At 57.1% G+C, this 18621-nt stretch overlaps 1 protein-coding gene across 3 annotated transcripts in view; it reads right to left on the reverse strand.

Annotated features, from left to right (window-relative positions):
* Positions 1-18621, reverse strand: part of OSBP2 (oxysterol binding protein 2) — a 77633-nt gene that overhangs the window by 17098 nt on the left and 41914 nt on the right. For all 3 annotated transcript variants that reach the window (XM_068701148.1, XM_068701149.1, XM_068701150.1), the window contains one exon: positions 8085-8335. In XM_068701148.1, the coding sequence (XP_068557249.1) occupies positions 8085-8335 (251 nt within the window). The remainder of the gene's footprint in view (positions 1-8084; positions 8336-18621) is intronic.

Genomic DNA, 18621 nt, shown 5'->3' on the forward strand with positions numbered 1-18621 from the left:
AAAGCTCATTACCTGCTCGGAAGGTCCCAGATCATGGGCAGCGGGTAGGGAGGTGCCAGCTGGCCCCGCTCAGGGGCTGAGCCCTTTAAAACGATGCGCCAGGAGATCTCCAGGCATGATCCCGCTGCGACCCAATGCCCACACCCCCAGCTGCAAGCAGCAGCCAGGCAAACTGAAGTTATTCCTTTGCTTTTACACCTTAGAGAGGTGCCAAAAGGCACCCGGAGCCCAAGCTGCTCCGGCAGCCGCACCCCTGAGCCACTGATGGGTGCAGAGTCCGGGCAGATCTCCCCAGGCTCCTCCTGCCTCTCTCTAGTCCCTAAATCAGCACTTTCAGGGGTCGTTTGTCACCATTTAGGCTGTCCAAACCTTTGGTGGCGACAAGCCAGCTGCTGCGGGGACGTGCAGGTGTTGTGTTAAGGCAGCAGTGCCAGCTGGAGCCCGGAGCAGCTCTGCCTCTCCCCAGGACAAAGAGCCATGAGCAGGGGGCACCACGAAGCAGCCGCGGGTGCAGCTCGACGTGCCCTGCTCGCAGGACACCAAGGCAGGGAGATACTGCCCTGGTGGCACCTGTCTGCCCCACGGAGCCATCCCACAGCCCCATCCGCACCAGCAGTGCCCTGTCCTTACCTGCCCTGTCCTTATCCTACCTCAAATGGGTGATGGCAGCGCCGGCACCATGCGCTTCACCACTCACGGGCATCACATTGCCGCTTCCACGCCTGCTGGTGGCTGTCCCCTCTCCCCCAGGGGTGACTTCATGGGGCTGTCACCATGCGAGGAGGTGGCCAGGGAGCAGAGGGGTGGCCCCGGTCACTGATCTCCCTGTGGTGACAGTGCAGGGCAGCGAGCTGCCGCCTCAGAGCAGTCCTGGCACGGGTCAGGGTGAGCGCAGGGGACACGAACCCGAGGTGCCAGCATCCCGGGTCATGGCCCATTCATTTCGTTAATCCCTCAGCGCTCCAAAGGTGCAGACAATCGCAGCCAGCGGGGCTTTCTCGGGAGCAACGCGGCGAAATCCAGCTTATAAAAACCCTGACGGAGCGGCGGCTAAATTTAGCTAGGGCTGAACCTGAGCTGGATTGTGAGCGAGACAGAGCTGCAAATCCACACGGTGTGGGGAGAGCAGCCCTTCCCATAGAGGTCAGCGGGCGAGAGGCCCTCAGGTGAAGGCACCGCATGGGAGAGTGCAGGAAGAGTTCACAGGATGAAAGCAAACCAGAAGCAATTCCCCAACAGGGCAGAGGCACAAGATGTGCTTTAGCAGAGGGCGCAGGCGTCCTGTGGCTATCGCAGCCATCTGCAGAGCTCGCCCGGGGCCGAGCACGTTGTGCCCCATATGCCCTGACACAGCGGCTGCGTTTCAGCACGCTGATGCCCAAATCTCCAGCAAGGCAGGGAGAGGCCAGCAGAGGGGCTGCTGTTCCCATCCCACGCAGCACCACACTGCTGGGAGCCTGGTTTTAATCCTCCAGGTTACAGAGGGGCAAAGGGGGGCGTGGGATGGGCCGCACCGTGCCCCCACCCTCGCTGCGAGCTTGGCACGAAGCCCCAGCCCCAGCCTCCAACCCCGCAGCCCCGAGACCCGATCGCTTCTTGGCATCCTCACAGCATGGAGCCAGCACCCTCTGCACTCCACGAGCGTGTCTGAAAATAACCAGGGAGGAAGCAGCCCTGCTGAAGGCTGGGCGAGGAGGACTGCCCCTTCCCAGTGCCACACAAGGGGCAGCGGGCTCTTCCCTCCGCAGCTAGCACGAGGTTTGGCACTCCATCCTAACTCAGTGCTGGGCTGCAAATCCCCATAAAGGCACGCTGGAAAAGCGCCCTCCAGGCTCCTGCAGATCCCTGCGGAGGGAGGCAGGATGCCATCGAGACCCCCCCAGGGAGCAGGGGGCGAATGCCGCCACAGTTAGGATGCTCCAGCACAGCTCACGCGCTTGTCACAGCATGCACACCAGATTTCACAGCTTGTTGCAGCCCAACAGGAGCATCGTTAACGTCCCACAGAGGATTTATGTAGCTGGAAGCCACCACCCGAGGTCACCCGCCTCCTGCTGGGGTGCCAGTGCCACACACCCACAGGCACCTGGGACCTCAGCGGGTCAGCAGGAGAGACACAGAGCACGGAGACAAAGCATCGCTCGGGACACGCATCGCTCCATCACCCGGGCGTGACGTGGGAGAAGGGAACTGCCAGCTGCACTCAATCATCTCCCTTTCAAAGGTGCTTTGTGCAGCGAGGGCTGCTGCTTCATTCATCGCAGGAAAGAGCATCTTGCTGCTCTGCACGCTTCTGGTGCTGCGTAGATAAGTGCTCCCTTCCTTCCTGGGCTCATCAAAACCCAGGGACACAGCTGCGCTGCTGCTGCTTACCAGAAAATATCCCAGGGGAAGGGCCATTTCTCATCCTCTTTTTAGCTCAGAACACATTACCATCACGTCAGCGCCCCAGTCGTGGGGCGCAGCATAAAATTCAGCACTTGGCATTGCGAGCAGGGAGATGTGCACAGCATTAGCACAGGCAGAGGGTTAATTTGTCTTCCCTCCCTCTCCCCCAAACACTGAGCACAAAGCAAAAGGGAAAAAAAGCAAGGACAGAGCCGGCCTGGATCCCAAACCGGCTCACATAAGCAGCCGGATGGCAACCAGACACGGTGGAGAGATATGAGAGCAGCCAGAGCTGGTCCAGCCCTGCAGCACGCACAGCACCGCGCCAACGGCGGAGTCTCCGCCAGAACCCAGTGCTCACCCAATGTGCCCCCAAAACGCTTCTGGTCCTGCAGGAGGACCCCCAGCAGGTCCCTGCCAGCACCCGCATCCCACAGCAGCTCGGATGAAGTTCAAGGCAACCGAGGCTCTCGACTGGCAGGCGCAAGGACTGCTGATTTGGCCCCATAAAGCGGAAGAGCTGCTCTTCAGGTTAACAGCAGCATTCACCCCGTACCCCCTCCGCTAAGCCCCCTCTGAAGCCCCTCAAACCAACCTCAGCCCAGGTCCAAGCAGCAGGGGCCGGCCCTGGCTCCACGGCTGGCTCCTGTCTGCAGCCCCGGCCGTGTAATCCAGCCCTCACCACCAAGAGGATTAGCGTGGAGCCGGTGGCAAATCCCTGGGTGCAGCTGCGTTAACGGAGGCTCCTGCGATCCCTCGGGCACGCAGGCTGCTGAGCCCATCACCGCCGCGTCCTCGGCGGGACAGGAGCCCTGTGGTTTGCTTTCCAAAGCGCTGCTCTCTGGCAGAAAAACAACGAAGGCATTTGCGCAATGCTTTGGCCCCGAACCGAGCCAGGCAGCACCGCAGCCCCGTCGGCCGTGCCAGGGCCACGCGGTGTCGGGCAGGAAGGTGTATGGGGAGCTGAGACCCCACAGAGCCAGGCTGCCACGAAGGGCTCCTTTACAGGGCTTTGCTGCTCTCCTTTGGGAATGCTCACGTCCTCGGCTTTCCTTCCAGATGCTCTCACTGCCCAGCAGCCAGATCCCTCCAGCTGCACGCTGCGGTCGCTTCCTTCCTCTCTGGTACCCGCACCACCAAATCCAGAGTGGGGACCCGGCCCCCAGAGCAGGTTCCTGCTCCCCAGCTCTGTCCAGCCTCAGCCAAAGGGCCCAGGAAGGCCAGATCTCATCCCAGACCTCATCCCCTGGGCTTGCCCTGCCCTCCAAGCAGCCCCAAATGCCTTCATGGTTAAACAGAGCCAGGCTGGTGAGTTGTCACGCTGCTGCTTCAGCAGGGAGGGAAGGGGGTACCTGTGCCAACCCTCAGCACACACAGGGATCTGACCCCAGCCTCAGCATGCTTCGACAGCTCTGTCCTGCAAAGAGGGTGCACACAGACAGATCTAACAGGCTCCTGCCTGTTGCTGGCTGCTGCTTTTCTCCGACAGAGAGAACTCCAGACTGGAAGGACGCCGGTCCCCATCACCTGGTGAGCAGCCACGGAGGCAGCGAGCAGCTGCCACTGCCCACGGGCAGCTCCAGCCCCAGCCACTTCATTTCATCCCTTGGTTTCGGCCCCATGCCACGTGTGTGTGCCCATACCGGGCTCCACAGGGTGCTCGGCCGGGCACTCTGTTGCACGAGGCCGCGAGGAGCAGCCCTGGGTGCCAGCAGCTTGCCCAGCAGCAGCTTCCCTCCCTTGTCGCACTCGTCTCCAGCACTGCAGATCTGTCTGGCTGGGTGGTCCTGCAGCAACGTGGGGCATTTCTGACGGGGTAAGGCCGGTCTCTGAGGTGCTCAGACGGCAGAAATCAGCCCCTGTCACCCACCAGCTGCCTGGGCAGAAACACTCAGAGCTCTCCTTCTCTGAAGCTGCAGGAGAGGAGTTATTGCAGAGCTGAAAAAAACAGGAGGGCAGAGCTGCAAGAGGCGTGCGGGGGTGCTGGGGAGAGGCACGGCCCCCAGCTTCTCATCCCAGTGTCCAAGGAGTCCTGGGATGGAGACCGAAACCTCTCAGAGGTCAGATGGACACAGCGAGGAGGAGGAGGAGGAGGAGGAGGAGGAGAGGCGCGAAGCCCCACGCCGTGGTGAGGACAAAGCTGCGGAGCCACCTGCGGGAGCAGCAGCTCCAAGAGCACCGCCTGAAAGCCCCAGACTCAGAATTTATACCAAGTCCCACGGCCACGTGCAAGGTCTGAGGGTGAAATAAGAGGGCGGGAGGCCTCAGCGACCCCGGGGAATCGGGTCACAGCGCCAAGCCCAGCCGGAGGGTCGCCACTCGAGCAGCCCCCCCAGTGACTTGTTCATCAGCATCCACAGCAACACAGACCCCTCGCCGCAGCCTCCTCGTCTGCCCGGGATTAGGGCCGGGTTAGGGATTTAATCACAAAGCCACGGGCTTTCTGGGTCACTGACGTGGTTTTCGATGTGCTGATTAGAGCAGACGGAGCGGCGCAGCACGGATAATTAACCGGGCTCCTCCTGCACCTTCACCGTCGCAACAGGCCCAGGTGGGAGCAGCTCAGGTTTTAGGTTCGGGTTTTAGGCAGGAGGGTGATTTTTGCCCGTAAGGAAGCAGCCCCAGGAGCAAGGATGGCAATGTGCTCGCTGCTGCACCTGTGTTAGCGCCAGTTCTGTAGGGATGTGCAGCTCTTCCAGCCCCACGGGTGCCCGGAAAGCTGCTCTGGGAGGGCAGAGAGGATGTGGGATCCATCCTCCTGTCATGCCTGGGATGAATTAGGGGATCCCAAGGGGCAGCAGGGTCCCAGCACGCTGCCCTCGTCCTCAGAGCCACACAGGGCAGCCCAGGAGGCAGGGAAAGGAAGGAAGCGAGCACGGATGTGCTGGTGTGGAGGTACCTGGTGTGTAGCAGCACAGGCAGGGGTTAAGCTACCGCCGAAGCCACAAAAACGCTGCACGAGGCTGGAGGCTGCTGGGCTGAGCCCAGCGCCGCTCGGAGCACGTGCCCCACATCAGTGCTTTAACGCTGAGGCAGTTTTAGGAGCAGAGATTAATCACACCACCGTCCCCACGGGGCCACAGGAGGCTCACGGCACTACAACAGCCGTGAATTTGGGCAGGGCTGGCACCGGAGCACAGAGCAGCTCTGGGGAAGCGCATCCTTCGTGGGGTCATGGAGAGGGTGGCAACACTCTGGGTGGCTTTGTTGCTGTGGGAAGGGGAAATCCGTGCCGGGGGTCAGCCTGGAGCCTCTTGTAGGGACAGCGGCGGAGTCCTTCAGGTCCCCGTGACCCCCTGCCACACAAAAATCTCGTCCCCAAACCCAACACCTCAGCATCTAGCAGGTAGCACCGCACCCTCGCCCTCCTCACATGGGCTGTGCCCGCATGGCTGAGCCTTCCTCCCCCTGCCCTCCTCCTCCTCCTCGGCTGCTCCCAGGCCTCAAGGTATGGCACCAGCCCCGAAGCGACACGCAGCCTGGCCGAGCCCTGCCGCTCCCTGTGCTCGCACCAGCCCTAAAAAAGCACAAAGAAGAAGGAGGAGAGCGGGTGTCGCACACTTCCACGTGGCTCAGCCGCCTTGGAGCTCTTCCGGAGCCAAACCCCGCTCCCTTTCAAAGCCTCTTTCCAGCAGCACCCGCAACATTTCGAGCTCCCCGAGTCGCTTCCTCACCGCGTGCACGGGGCCCCCGCCCGCTGCCGAATCCCGAGCCGGGAGCTTTCCGCGCCGCTTGGCATCGCGTCCACGCCGCTCAGCACCGGGCTCTTTGTCTCTGCTCCTCCAATTACCCCCCTTTCGTTTGTTTCCTCTTATTTTGACGTACCTCCCACTCCTCCCCCACGGCAGATTGCTTTTCTGCGGCTCCGCGTTGCTGTCGCTCCTCCAGCTCCAGGCATCGGCTGGGCCGAGCTCTCCCACGTGTCTCGCCCGGTGCGTTATTACGCAAGGCTTCAAAAAGAAGGACGGAGAGGAGCGAACGGGCAGCTGCCGGAGGTCTGTGCGCAGATTTTGGAGATTTTGGGGCTGTCCCGCTGCCTTTCCAATCCTCCCCAGGACCACAAAGATCCGGCACCTCCTGCTCCCCCCTGCCCGAACCTCCCCCCGTTATCCCTCGCGCAGGAGCCCAGGGGGATGACCTCCCAAGGAGAAGGGGGGGCTGCAGAGGGCACCCAGACCCCAGCACGGCGCGGTTGCAGCACGGAGGTCACCTTTTACCAGCAGAGCTGTAGTATTTACATATGTATTTACTTATTTCTACTTGCCTGCTGCTGCCCCCCACGGCGTGGGGACATTTACATAATCCCATTGTACGCAGCCGGGTGGAAACGGGACCGGGACGCATGCCCGGACGACCCCATCCCATACCCAATCCCAAATCAGAGACAGACCCCACAGAGCCATTTGTACGCCGAAAGCAGCTCGCGTGGTCCCAAGGGGCCTGCCAGGACCCACGTGGGCACGCAGAGAGCATCCTCCCTGCTACTGCCAGGAGATGGCTTGGTCCCAGGTGCTTTTCCACAGCGAGGTTTAATTTCCATCTGGAAGGTTTCGGTGGCTCTGTGGTGCTCAGAGCCACCCCTGTCCCAGGAGAGGCTGTAGCAGGGGCTGACAGCCCAGAGGGCATCACCCCGTGCCAACAGGGTAAATGGAGGTGCAGAAATGCTCCCGGGGTGCATATAGAGGCTGTACCAGCAGCTCTCCCCACCTGTCCCGGGGGTCCCAGCTGCTTGGGGTTGGGCTCTGCTCCTGGCCCTGTCCCCTCTCCGCAGAACAAGGGACTCAGCAGGAAGCGGGGAGAGCCGTGAGCACCCCCAAAGGCTGCCACCCCGCTCCCGTCCTGCTTCTTCCCTCTTTCCTTCTGGCATCTCCCCCAGCGGCTCAGCAAACACAGAAAAGGACACTGTTGGAACACACCCTGGACACGCCCCAGCACCACAGCCCCTCTTACTCTGTGTTTTGGACTCACCAACCCACGCCGAGGCAGCAGGTATCGCCCCTTCCCGAGGGGTTGCTGCCAAAGCCCCCTCCCCAGCTGCTCCTGCACCTCCTCGCCTCCTGCTGTCACACCGAAACTCGGAGGAACTCAGGGCAGCAGCAGTGCTGCACGGGGACCCCAGCTCGGGAAAGCCTCTCCCCAGCGAGCGCCCGGCGTGCAGCCGCCGGGCTGATTATTCCTGAGCACACACAGAGTGACACGCGGCCTCCTTTCCGCTCATCAGGGCTGGGACAGCGCCGCTCCCTCGGCGATTCCCCGAGCTCTGCCTTCGTATGTTGTTCCGTGCCTGTCAGGCTTCGATTTCCTTTTTCCCTTTCAATATTTTATGTCCTTTTGCTCTCTCCTCCCCTCCCCAGGGAAGCCGGCGCTCCCGGGAGGAGCTGCTTCGCTCCAATAGAGGCAGCCCCACAAGCCTCACGTCCCACCAGAAGCCATCCAAAAGCGGGTGGGAAGCCAGCACAAGCGACAGAGGGACTTGGCTCTGAACCTGCAGCAGGCTCTGAATCACCGTGCCAGCCTGCAAGCCGCGGCCAGCGGTGGCCAAAAAGCCCCCAGCACCCCAAACCTTTGCTTTGCCGCGCTCCGGGGGCAGTTTGGAGAGGTTCGGCGCCCGTGCAGGAGGGGAAGGGCAAAGGAAGAAGAGGAGGAGGAGGAGAAAAAGCCTCGCCCTGCCTGCTCGCGAACGCGGCAGCACTCACGTTGATCATAGCATTGGAGGTGATGCGGAAGAGCGTGGCTCGCTCGTTCACCGCCTTGATCTTCTCGCCGCTCTCGGCCGGCAGCTTCAGGTTCTCCAGCTCGCTGAGCGAGCGCTGCAGGGCGGCCCCGTGCTTGGCGATCAGGTCATTGCATGTGCTCAGGTCCTCCAGCTTGCTCGAGAGGGTTTTCAGCGTGCCGTGCAGCTCGCTCTTGTCTGACTGCGAGGCGGGCTCCTCGTCGCCCGAGTCATCTGCAAAGGGAGGGATGGAGAAAAAAAAAAAAAAAAAAACAGTTTCCATGGTTACCCCCGGACTGTACCAGCGGGCAGGGGGACCTCCTGCCTCCTGCTGCCTCCTCCACGCAGGCAGGGATGGGTCGGGGCAGAGGGAAGGGCACGAGCCCAGCCCTGACCCCCTGCTTGGCCACCCCGCTGGCATCCCTCTGCGCTGGGACGCGGAGCCCGGCACTGACAGCAACCTGGGACAGCACCCCAAGGTGTCAGGAGGGCTCCTGCTGCTGCCACCGGGACTTGGCTCAGGGCTACTAAGGCTGAGGGATGGGGGTGACACCTGGGGAGGCGGCCCCTCTCCTTGTACACATCTCCAAGTGGAGCCGCTGGCGCTGCCAGGAGCGCGCTGTGCCAGAGAAATCCATTTCACCCAAGGGACTGGTCCTAAAAGCTGCCTCTGCCCCAAACCTTCCCCCCTGCGGCGGGCAGAAAGCCGTGATCAGCACCCGTCAGGTACAACGGGGATGGTTACAGCTGCAGCTCCAGAAAACCAACTTCAACAGAGCCAGCAGCAAAACTGAAGCCATCAGTAAGGAAAAGTAACCAAATCCCCCCTGGGGGCTGCTTTTCCATTTTCCAAACTTTTCCATCACGGACACCAGGCAGCTACCACAAAACACCGTTACTTCTGCGTGGCTCCAGGGGAAGAACCCGATCTGGGATTCTCCTGTTTGGAGACACGAGCGATACTTCCCAAAGGCAACCTCAGCTATTCACAAAAACTGCAAAAACCCGTGCCGTAGGAGCGCCGAGGAGCAGGAAGCATCTTTCTGCCTGCCCCCAGGCAGCATTTAACCCCCAAATTCCCCCCATCCCCGTTTTCTTGCTGCTGCACAGAATCAGACAAATCCTGGGTCCGACCGTGCCGCCTGCGGTGCTGCTCCTTGTGCTCAGCTGGGGACCCCTCAGCCAAGGCTGGCCTCGAGGAATCTTCCTCCCCTTCCCTCTTACACAGCACCTGGGAGTGCCTGAACTCAGAGAGACCCAGCTCGAACCCTTTAAGTCACAGTAAATTACAAATATCACTCACCAGGAACATAATTTGCTGTAATTAACTGAAATCAGCACACGGGAAGAAGGAAACAGGGAGGCACGGTGACGATTAAATCAGAGCGAGCTAAAGGACAAAAATTTGTGCAGAGCTCCCAGACCACCTCTGGCACTCACCGGAGTGGAGCCGACTCCGAGGACGCGGCTCCAGCCCCCGGCCATGACCACTGGGACCACCCGAAGCCCTGGGAGACCCCAGCCCAGTGGGGTACCAGCTGGTATCCAAAAGCAGTAGGGTCAGGCAAAGCCAGCCTCTTCCCAGCTGGTTTCTTGGTGCCACCAGGAAAAGTTTTGGGGACAGGGTTGGACCCTGTGCTGGCATCGGCCCCTTCTCAGCCATCGCTTCCCACCTGGGGGAGGACAGCCCCAGGTTTGCTGAAGTATGTGGTGAGACACCCTGGGGATCAGGAAACACCCATGGAGACAGAGACCATTCAGGTCTCCTCGTCTGAGGACAAAAACTGCCCCAAACCAGCCCAGCACCTGCCCAGCAACCTCACCCCATGGGGGGCTTCCCAATTTCAGTCACCCGGGCTCACAAATGCCCTTAGGAACTGCAGAAACCGACAGCCCCAGGTGCTGGGGAGCTCGGAGCGCAGGTGGGGCGATAGCAGCAGCCCTGCGCCTTCACCACCGCGTGGCCAAGACCCCAAATTCACAGCCCACCTGCCCCAGGACCACAAGCAGCTTTCATTTTGCTGCCTGTGCTTCCTTCGTGCACTACAAAGGGCCCCCTACAACCCTTTCGTTCCCTCTTCCGTACTTTGTTTTGACTTGTGACCGAACTTAAAGGAAATCTGTTTTGCTTTTCGTTTGTAGGGCACTGGCATGAACCAGTTGCTATAGGAACAGCCAGCCTCGCTGCAAGCTCGGAGGATTATTTTTGGAGCCCTGATGCTATTTAAGCTGCGTAAAATGGATCAGCAGCCGGCGGCCGTAAGCCCCCTCGGGCTGTTTCTCAGCCCAGCAGCCCCGGAGAGCAACACCAGCCCTCAGCGCCTGCAGCACCAGCTCGTGAGGAGCCCGGTAAGGCTCCCTTTACATCCCTATTTTCTGCCCCCTGAGCTTCCCTCAGCTCGATACCGCTTGCTGTTTCCCCAGTGCTGGTGGAAAGCTGCACGCGGGCTGGAAGGAGAGGTATTTCTCTGTGCTGCAGTCTTCCAGGGACACTGGTGACACTGGAGGTGGCAGGGGAGTGGCCAGGGACCCCTCCACACCGTGCACGAAGACACGTTCCCCAGGCACGAAGCCCCCTCCCACCAGCCGGGTGCCCCCAGAAACCTGAAGGCACAAGCGACCACGCTGACACATGGAGGATGCTGAAACAGCAAATGCACTGCTCCTGCGTGGCTTGGAGAGGGGCTCCGGCACATTGGCTGCTGCCAACACCACCAAAACGTTGAGGTGGAGGCTTCAAACTTTGCAACGGATTACAGAGTAAGCCTGGAGTGAATGGTGTAATGGTGTCAGTGGTTTTAATGAACTCTGCAGGGCTAACGAGCTGCTCAAAGCAATAACGAGGAGGAAAGCTCAGTGCTCTCCTAGGCAGGGCATTAGGGGCACTTCTCCCACCTCATTTTGGGGCTCTGACCACCAGCGCCTTCACCTGGCCTCGGCAGCAAGCACCCAGGGAGATGTTGGTTGCCAAATCACCACCAGCCATGGCCCCTGATCCCCTCTGCCTTGGAGGTGACCCCAAGAACCACAGCCCCCGTCCCCCCGTCCCTCACCTTCCTCCTGCCCAGCCCATGCTGCAGGAGCCGCGCTGTTCTCTGGGGCTGGTGAGGTTTGGTTTGGCTTCCTTAAAGCAAGCTTTTATGTTGAGCTTGGTGGGATTTTATGTTTGTTTTGACTTTTTTTTTTTCTTTCCACATCTCCTGGGTTTGGGGAGGGCACAAAGAAACACGACGGGGGATGATGCTGCAAAGCTCAACGTGAAGCGAGCAATTTTCCAGACCCGGACTTCTGTTTTGCAGCTCAACCCCTTGTGCAGTTGCTCCTGACTTTTCCCATACCTGTCAAGGCACCTTGTAGGTAAACACAGAAGAAATCCTAAGGTGTTTCAATAGGAGCATCTCCGAGAAATCCCACGCCACTTTGATAGGAGCCTCTTCTCCTCCCCAGGCAGTACAGAGAAGGTCCGTGAGGGCAGGCGAGCACCAAAGCCAACCTTGTCGGAGGCAATGACAGGCAAAAAAGCACCGTGGAAATCACCCCCACTGCACCAGGAGGCTCTGTCTGTCCCACTGGTCCTCCTAAGACTGCTCTCCCTGCTGCCACCACCCCAGTGCAGAACTGGGAGCCTTCCCCGTCAGGGATTATCGCAGTGCTGATCCCCGGCCACTCCTCTGGAGCAATTCTGGAGCAATTTCCACATTGGCTCCAAAAAACTCATCTGCTTTCCTCACTTTTAATAGCTATGAATATTAAATGCAAACTGGCATCTATATTTAATAGTCTGGCCTGGCTGCCAAGAGCGGGATGAATTTTTACAGCACCCACAGAAGCAGGCCCAGGCGGTGCTTTTTTGGGTGGAAAGAATTATGCTGGAAATTAATCATCAAAATAGCCGAGCAAATCACCAGTCATAAATCCTTCCAAATTTGGGTGATCACTTCGCAATTATCACCAACCTGGCAGGGAGATTTCTTCTATTGCTAATGCAAATGGAAAGCTGTTCGAGCCAACGGATGCCTAAAAATAGCAAATATTGGCTCGTTGGGACAAGCTGCGACATTTCCTCAAGTCGCTCGGTGGGAGCAGGTGGTGGGAGCGAGCTGAGGGCAGCACCAGAGCCCACCACAGGGCTCAGCAGAACAGACCCAGAGCTCGAAAACCTTAAAAAAGTCCCACCAGACCCATCTGAAACCCATAAGGATTGTGGACAGAATCGAAATGCTCAAGAAATTCAAGCCTGAGGATTTGAGAGAGCCGGTGTAAGCTTGCCCAAGGTTGGACCAGAGAGCTCCAGAGGTGCCCTCCGACCTCAGTGGGAGGCCAAACTCCATCACTTCTAACAATCGCTTTTGGTTAACCATCAGACATAGCACACAGTTGTAATAAAAAGGAGAATCTAACATACAAAGGGAAGAGATATATTTACGTATTCATATCTGGTTAAAAACGTATTGAAAATGAGTATGTAAAATAGGCTAGACACCAACATGATAAAAAAAAATGGCTTAAAATTTTTTGGAGCCTTTCTCGGGATGACAGCTTGGCCAAGAGAGCAATCTGCCACCATACTATGTTGAAATAAAGAAGGAAAGCAAATTCTTCTGTTCTGATTTTAAAAAAATATTATTTCTCTTGATTTCTGCAACTGTTATTTTGTCAGTCACAGAGTCATAGAATCATTAAGGTTGGAAAAGCCCTCCAGGATCATCTGGTCCAACCATCCCCCTCCCACCACTATCACCCACTAAACCATGTCCCTAAGTATCACTTCCAGCCTTTCTGTAAACACCCCCAGGGATGGTGACCCCACTACTTCACCAGCTTCGCAGCCCTTCTCTGGACACATTTCAGGGCCTCGATGTCCTTCTTGTAGTGAGGGGCCCAAAACTGAACGCAGTACTCGAGCTGCAGCCTCACCAGAGCTGAGTACAGGTGGACCATCACCTCCCTGGTCTCGCTGCCTTCACTATTCCTGACACAAGGCAGGATGCCGTTGGCTTCCTCCTGCTTCCACAACATCTCTTCTTGGGTTCATGAACAGCAGGTCTTATGGGGCATGCCCCCAGCAGGTTCACTAACCAGCTGAGCCAGGAAGCTGTCTTCCACACGCTGCAGGAACCTCCTCGACTGCTCTGCTGCAACTGGTTGGAGCCAAACCTACGAGAAGTGACGCTGTTACACGGCCCTGTATTTCTTGCTTGTTTCTTTTTAGGACAGCAAACACCACAGCAACACAAGGACTGAAAAGACAGGAAAAAAAAAAGACCAAAGGGATAGAAAGCAGCTGGGATTAATGGCTTTGCCTCTCATCCAGGATAAATTACAGCTCACCAGGCAAATGAGCCCTGGTAAGAAAACCGGAGGGAGCCAAGACCCCAAAACAGAAGTAGGGAGGCTGAGCCCAGCAAGGTGCCTCCTTGGAAGGAGGGGTGCTGCTGACAGGAGGTTGCAGAGGAATTTCTTCCAGGACATCAGGAAGTCAATGCAAACAAAATGATCAATAGGTCCTGACCTGTTCTGGCACTAGCCCCTCGCTGTCTCCTTGCGACTGGGCTGTGAGGATCCGTTTCCAGAGGAGGTGAACAGAGCTGCTCGTCACATGGGTGCTGAGCAACGCCTTTGAGCCATCAGCCTGGCCCAAAATCTGCTTTATAAAACCAGAGCCGCCTTCGGGTCGATGCCTCGGTGCAGTGCTGGCACCACCACACATCCAAGAGTAACCTGAAATAGGTTTTGTTTGCAAAATTCCATTGGGAAACAAATACTACTTGTCCCTTCGCAGCACAAAGCCACGTAGGTCCCTAGCAGTGCATGTGTGATGAATTTTGACCCACCTGATGTTATCTGCTCCCTTTCCTGTGCAGCATTCAAGTACCAGCCTGCACGGAGAGCGGGCATTGCAGCCCATTAATGCACGGGAAGGATCTCTGCTGTTTTGAAAGAAAAGCACTGGGAAAGCACAAAGTATTTTTATAATGATGACTGCAGTCCAGCCATCAAAAATTTTATTGCTGCAATTAGAAAACGATGATGTTACCAGTCAATAACTCTGGGCAGCAAATGCTGCGCTCTCTCTGGCTTGCCGTCATTCTCTCTTTCCGGCACATATGGGATTGTCTGATTACCCCATCACCTAAACAACTCCAACACACCACTAAGTCAGGCAACAAAGAGGGGCTGAAAGCACATAGCAAGACAGGGTTTAAGCTCAAAAGAGTGTGGAGACAGTGTAGAAACAGCGACTGAAATACAGGACGTGATAAAAGCAGGATGCCACACTACCCCAGCTAGAGAGCACCAACCCAGCAGATACTGCATGAAAAAGGAGCCAGAAATTGCAGCTGGCTATAAATCCAGCGGGCACTGCAATAAAGGATTTAAAAGTGAGCTAAAAAAAGTGAATAAATTCAGGGTTCCATGGGCAGAGCAATGCTATCTGAGACACGTGCCGCGCTTTCCGATCAGTCCCCACCAGCCCGTGCCCAGTTTGGGATTCTGCACTCCAAAAACAGATGTGACCGTAAAAAGCCATCCATGCAAACAATAGCGGGGCTGGAAAACAACCTGCAGGGAGACCGAAATACAATTTCTGCAGAGCAGAAGGGAATGATCTGTTCTCCATGTCCACAGCGGAATGGAGAAGAAGCCAAGAGCCTCGGTTACTGTATGTGGGGCTTTTACTCAGCTGAGCTCCCCACTACAATCACTTTCTGTCCCCCCTCCTCAGAGAGAAAGGGGGAGAAAATATAATGAAGAGGGCTCAGGGGTTGAGGTAAGGACAAGGAGCGTTCAACAATATCGTCACGGGCAAAACAGGCTCAGCACAGGGAGACAAATGTAATTCAGTACCTATTACTAACACGTTAGAGCAGTGAGAAACAAAGAAAACAAACTAAAAACACCTTCCCCCCGCCCCCATCCTTCTTCCACCTTCTCTCCCCGAGAGGTGCAAAGGAACGGGGGCTGCAGTCAGTGCCTAATGCTTCATCTCTGCTGCTCCTTCACAGTCCCTCTCTGCCCCTGCTCCCTGTGGGGTCCCTCCCACGGGATGCCGTCCTTCCCAAACTGGTCCCCCATGGGTGGCAGCTCCCCCCAGACTCCCTGCTCCTGTGGGGGCTCCTCCTCAGTGCTGCTCCAACGTGTCGTCAAAGCAGATTTCTTAAAAAGCTCCCCAAAACTCTCTTCCAGAGAAGCCAGGAGGACTTTCTTTGCAAGCAGATCGTGGCACACTTGCTTTAGGAGGAGGCAGGGTGAGGGCCCGCTCTCCATTGCCAGAGGAACACGCCAGCAGCCACCAGAACCACCTGGCTGAGCTTGGACCTGCTGAACCAGAGCTGAACATCCCTAAGAACAGAGCTGGCAGGGAGCACAACTGGAGATGAAAACAAATCCACAGCTGATGCTATTGTTCCAATGGTGGCAAGTTGGCTGCGTCGGGCACAGCCAAATGCCCCTTCCTGTCCCCAACAGCCGGTTCTGAATAAAACTGAAAAAAAAAAATAAAAAGGAACGGTTGTGAAGGTGTGATTACAGGGAGATAACCATTCATTACCAGGAAATTGTCCGCTCACACTGCACATCACATCGCTGGGAAAGAAAAAAAAAGAAAAAAAAAAGGAAAAAAAGAAAAAAAAGGCCTGATAAAAATAGAAAATTTTCGTTATACAACTGGGAACAGCATCGACACACTGCGTACTGACCTGAGCAGCGGGGCCAGCTCAGGGCACAACGCTCTGCTTTGCTGTGTTACTGCCTGCCTCCTCGTCTGCAACACCACTAATTGTGGTCCCCAGAGGCTGCTGCTTTGCTTCATCCACACCTGCACAATTGGCCAGGATGTCCTAACTGAAACCAGGACACCCTGCCAGCCCCAGAACCCCCAGCTGGATGGACGAAGGAGACCGGTGGGTGCCCAGCACACCTCCAAGGAGCACCATGTCACAGCTGACTGAGCCTTTAAATAACTAGGAAGATGGAAAATACGTTTCTGGTGAGCCCTGTGCTGGTGAGGATCCACACGGGGAAGCCACGACGGAGGTCTCCACGGAGCATCTCGCAGCAGCGAGCCCAGGATCCCAGCACAGACCCCGACAGCACAGCCCCGGATCCTCCCTCCTGGGGTTTGGCCCAGGGAGCTCACGGGGCTCACAGGGCTCTACCAAATCCCAAATCTACCAAATGCACATCAGAGCACCCCAACTCTTGGGCTAGATTCATATCGGCAACACAGAAGCAAAAACCTCCGTGACCCATTCTCAGTCTCGGGCCAACAAGATCTGTGTCAAGACACTTGTTACTAATTTACACTTTACTAAAGCCTCCTTGCTCTAATTTCCAGGTAATCTCCAAACCCACAACCAACACGCAGCCCAAGACAGCTCTGCAGGGAGGACTGGCGCTCCCCAAGGCTTTAGGGCTATCACCAAGCCGGCTGCTGAACACTCAGCCACACAAACAGTGTTGTCATAAATGAGCATCGTTTGCTCTTGTCGAACTGACCAACAAAGCACGTGGGGAAAAAAAAACATCCAAACTTTGTTATTTAATCACATCTGTCTGGAATTTGCACCACTCCCGCAGCCCGGCGTTGCCCCCAGCAAGGGGACAGGAGCCCTGTTGCAGAGCTGGACAGGATTCCGGCAGATCAGCAAAATCACCACTGGGGTTGTTTTGTTTTGTAAGGGTTTTTTTTGAGACGAAAACCCACTGGAAAGCTCCCTCCGCATATCCACGGGTCGCCAGGAGTTTCTCCACCGCAGTGTGGGGTGCCCCGGCTCCCATCCCTGCCTCCTCTTCCCCAGCGCCCTGCACGCAGCTATTTAAAACCACCCAAGGTCTCGGGTAGCCTCCGAGCACGTCACCGAACGTACATTTTTAATGATGCTCAGATGTTTTCCAGCCACAGGCCTGGCTACGATTTCAGCAGAGCAAGGAGCAGAGCTGCTGTGAGGAGCAGCCTCCCCTCCTCGCACCCAGGAGCAGAAGGAACGGGGAACACTGCTGGCAGCACAGCTGGGTGTTAATTAAAATAATAATTTAAAAAAGTCTTTTTCTGGCCACCTCCTGTCAGCAGGGAAAACACAGCCTGCCCCAGGCTCTCTCTTCTTCCCAAAGTCGGTTGGAGATGGACAGAGGACGCTCCGACGCTCCCGTCAGCTCTCTCCTTCCCCGCCAGCCCTCAGTAACATGAATGAAGTGACAGGGGACCGTGCTCCCGGGAGGGGAGCAGCGATGCAAACGTAAGCAAGGAGGAGGTCACGGGGCTGTGACAGCTCTGTCCCCGTGGAACCATGGCCACAGCAGGACCGGGAATAGGGCAGGAAAATTTTTCAGTCCCGGGGGCTTCAAACTGCTCGCCCCAGCAACACAGCCTGTCCTGAAACCTCTGCTTCTGCAGCGCTGTCCGGAGCAGCTCAGGAAAGGACGAGCTTTTTTCCTGCCAAATGCAATGGATAACGCACATCCCGCACAGTTGTGTCCCTACAGACTTGTAAGCTCAGCTCAGCTGGTTGCACAAGCAAAGATTTTGGAGAAACCATCACAGAGCTGCCCAGGCTGAGCTGCCAGAAGGCGCGACACAGACACCGGCCCATTAACGTGTGCCCTTATGCGTGTTTATATCTGCCTGAGCCACCTTTGCTCAGCTTACCCATGTGTAAGAGGATCAGAGATGGTGTCAGTTACCCACCTTCTTCCAATTCCACACGGGTCAGGAAGGGTCAGTGGAAACAGAGGGACGTGAGCGACCTGGAAATCTCTCAGCCCCTTTGTTCCACCAAGTAACGGAGAGCCCCAGGCACAGAGAGGGTGAAAGCAGCTCACGAGCAGTCCCGAGGAGTCTGCCCTGAGCTCTTTTCCCACTGCTCCTGCTTTTGGTTTCAAGTTCCTGCAGTACTCACAAGCAGGCACGGCTACGCCCCGCAGCACGCACCTCCACCAGCCTCGCTGCGAGCACTGGGCTGCCAGGACAGACTTTGTAAGGCTTTGAACTGGAAGGAAAGACAAAGCTTTTATTAGTCCCTTAATAAAGAACAAGCAACAGACAGCAAAAAGGGTGAAACCCCAGAAAAATACAGAATTTCACCCAAGAGACCTTTCACCGAGCGAGGAACGCAGCAAAGCTGCAGGTACCGATGAGGGGGTTGCACAGCACCGCACCCAGCTCGCTGCTGAGCCACTCCTGCTCCAACACTGAGTGCACGATGCGCCAGGGCAGTGGCACGAAGACGAAGCACCTATTTCCTTTCTAAAGCTTCGTGTTTCTGCTAAATATCACTGAGAGATTAAAACACCACCTCTGAGGAGGCTGCGGCACAGAGCGCAGGCACACAGCCGCTTGCACCCAGGCAGCTCTGCTGCCTTCCCTCCCTCCTCCCTTCTTCTCTCCGCTTTCTGGGCAGCGAGTCTTCCCAAACACCAGAGCAGGCAGGGAACAAAGCACCAAACTCCTCGAGGGGGGCAAAAGAAAAATCATGAATGGGCAAACAGCCCGAAGAGCTCACTTCCTACAAATGGAAAGG

Source organism: Anas acuta, chromosome 17, assembly GCF_963932015.1.
Source record: "Anas acuta chromosome 17, bAnaAcu1.1, whole genome shotgun sequence".
Taxonomy (NCBI): domain Eukaryota; kingdom Metazoa; phylum Chordata; class Aves; order Anseriformes; family Anatidae; genus Anas; species Anas acuta.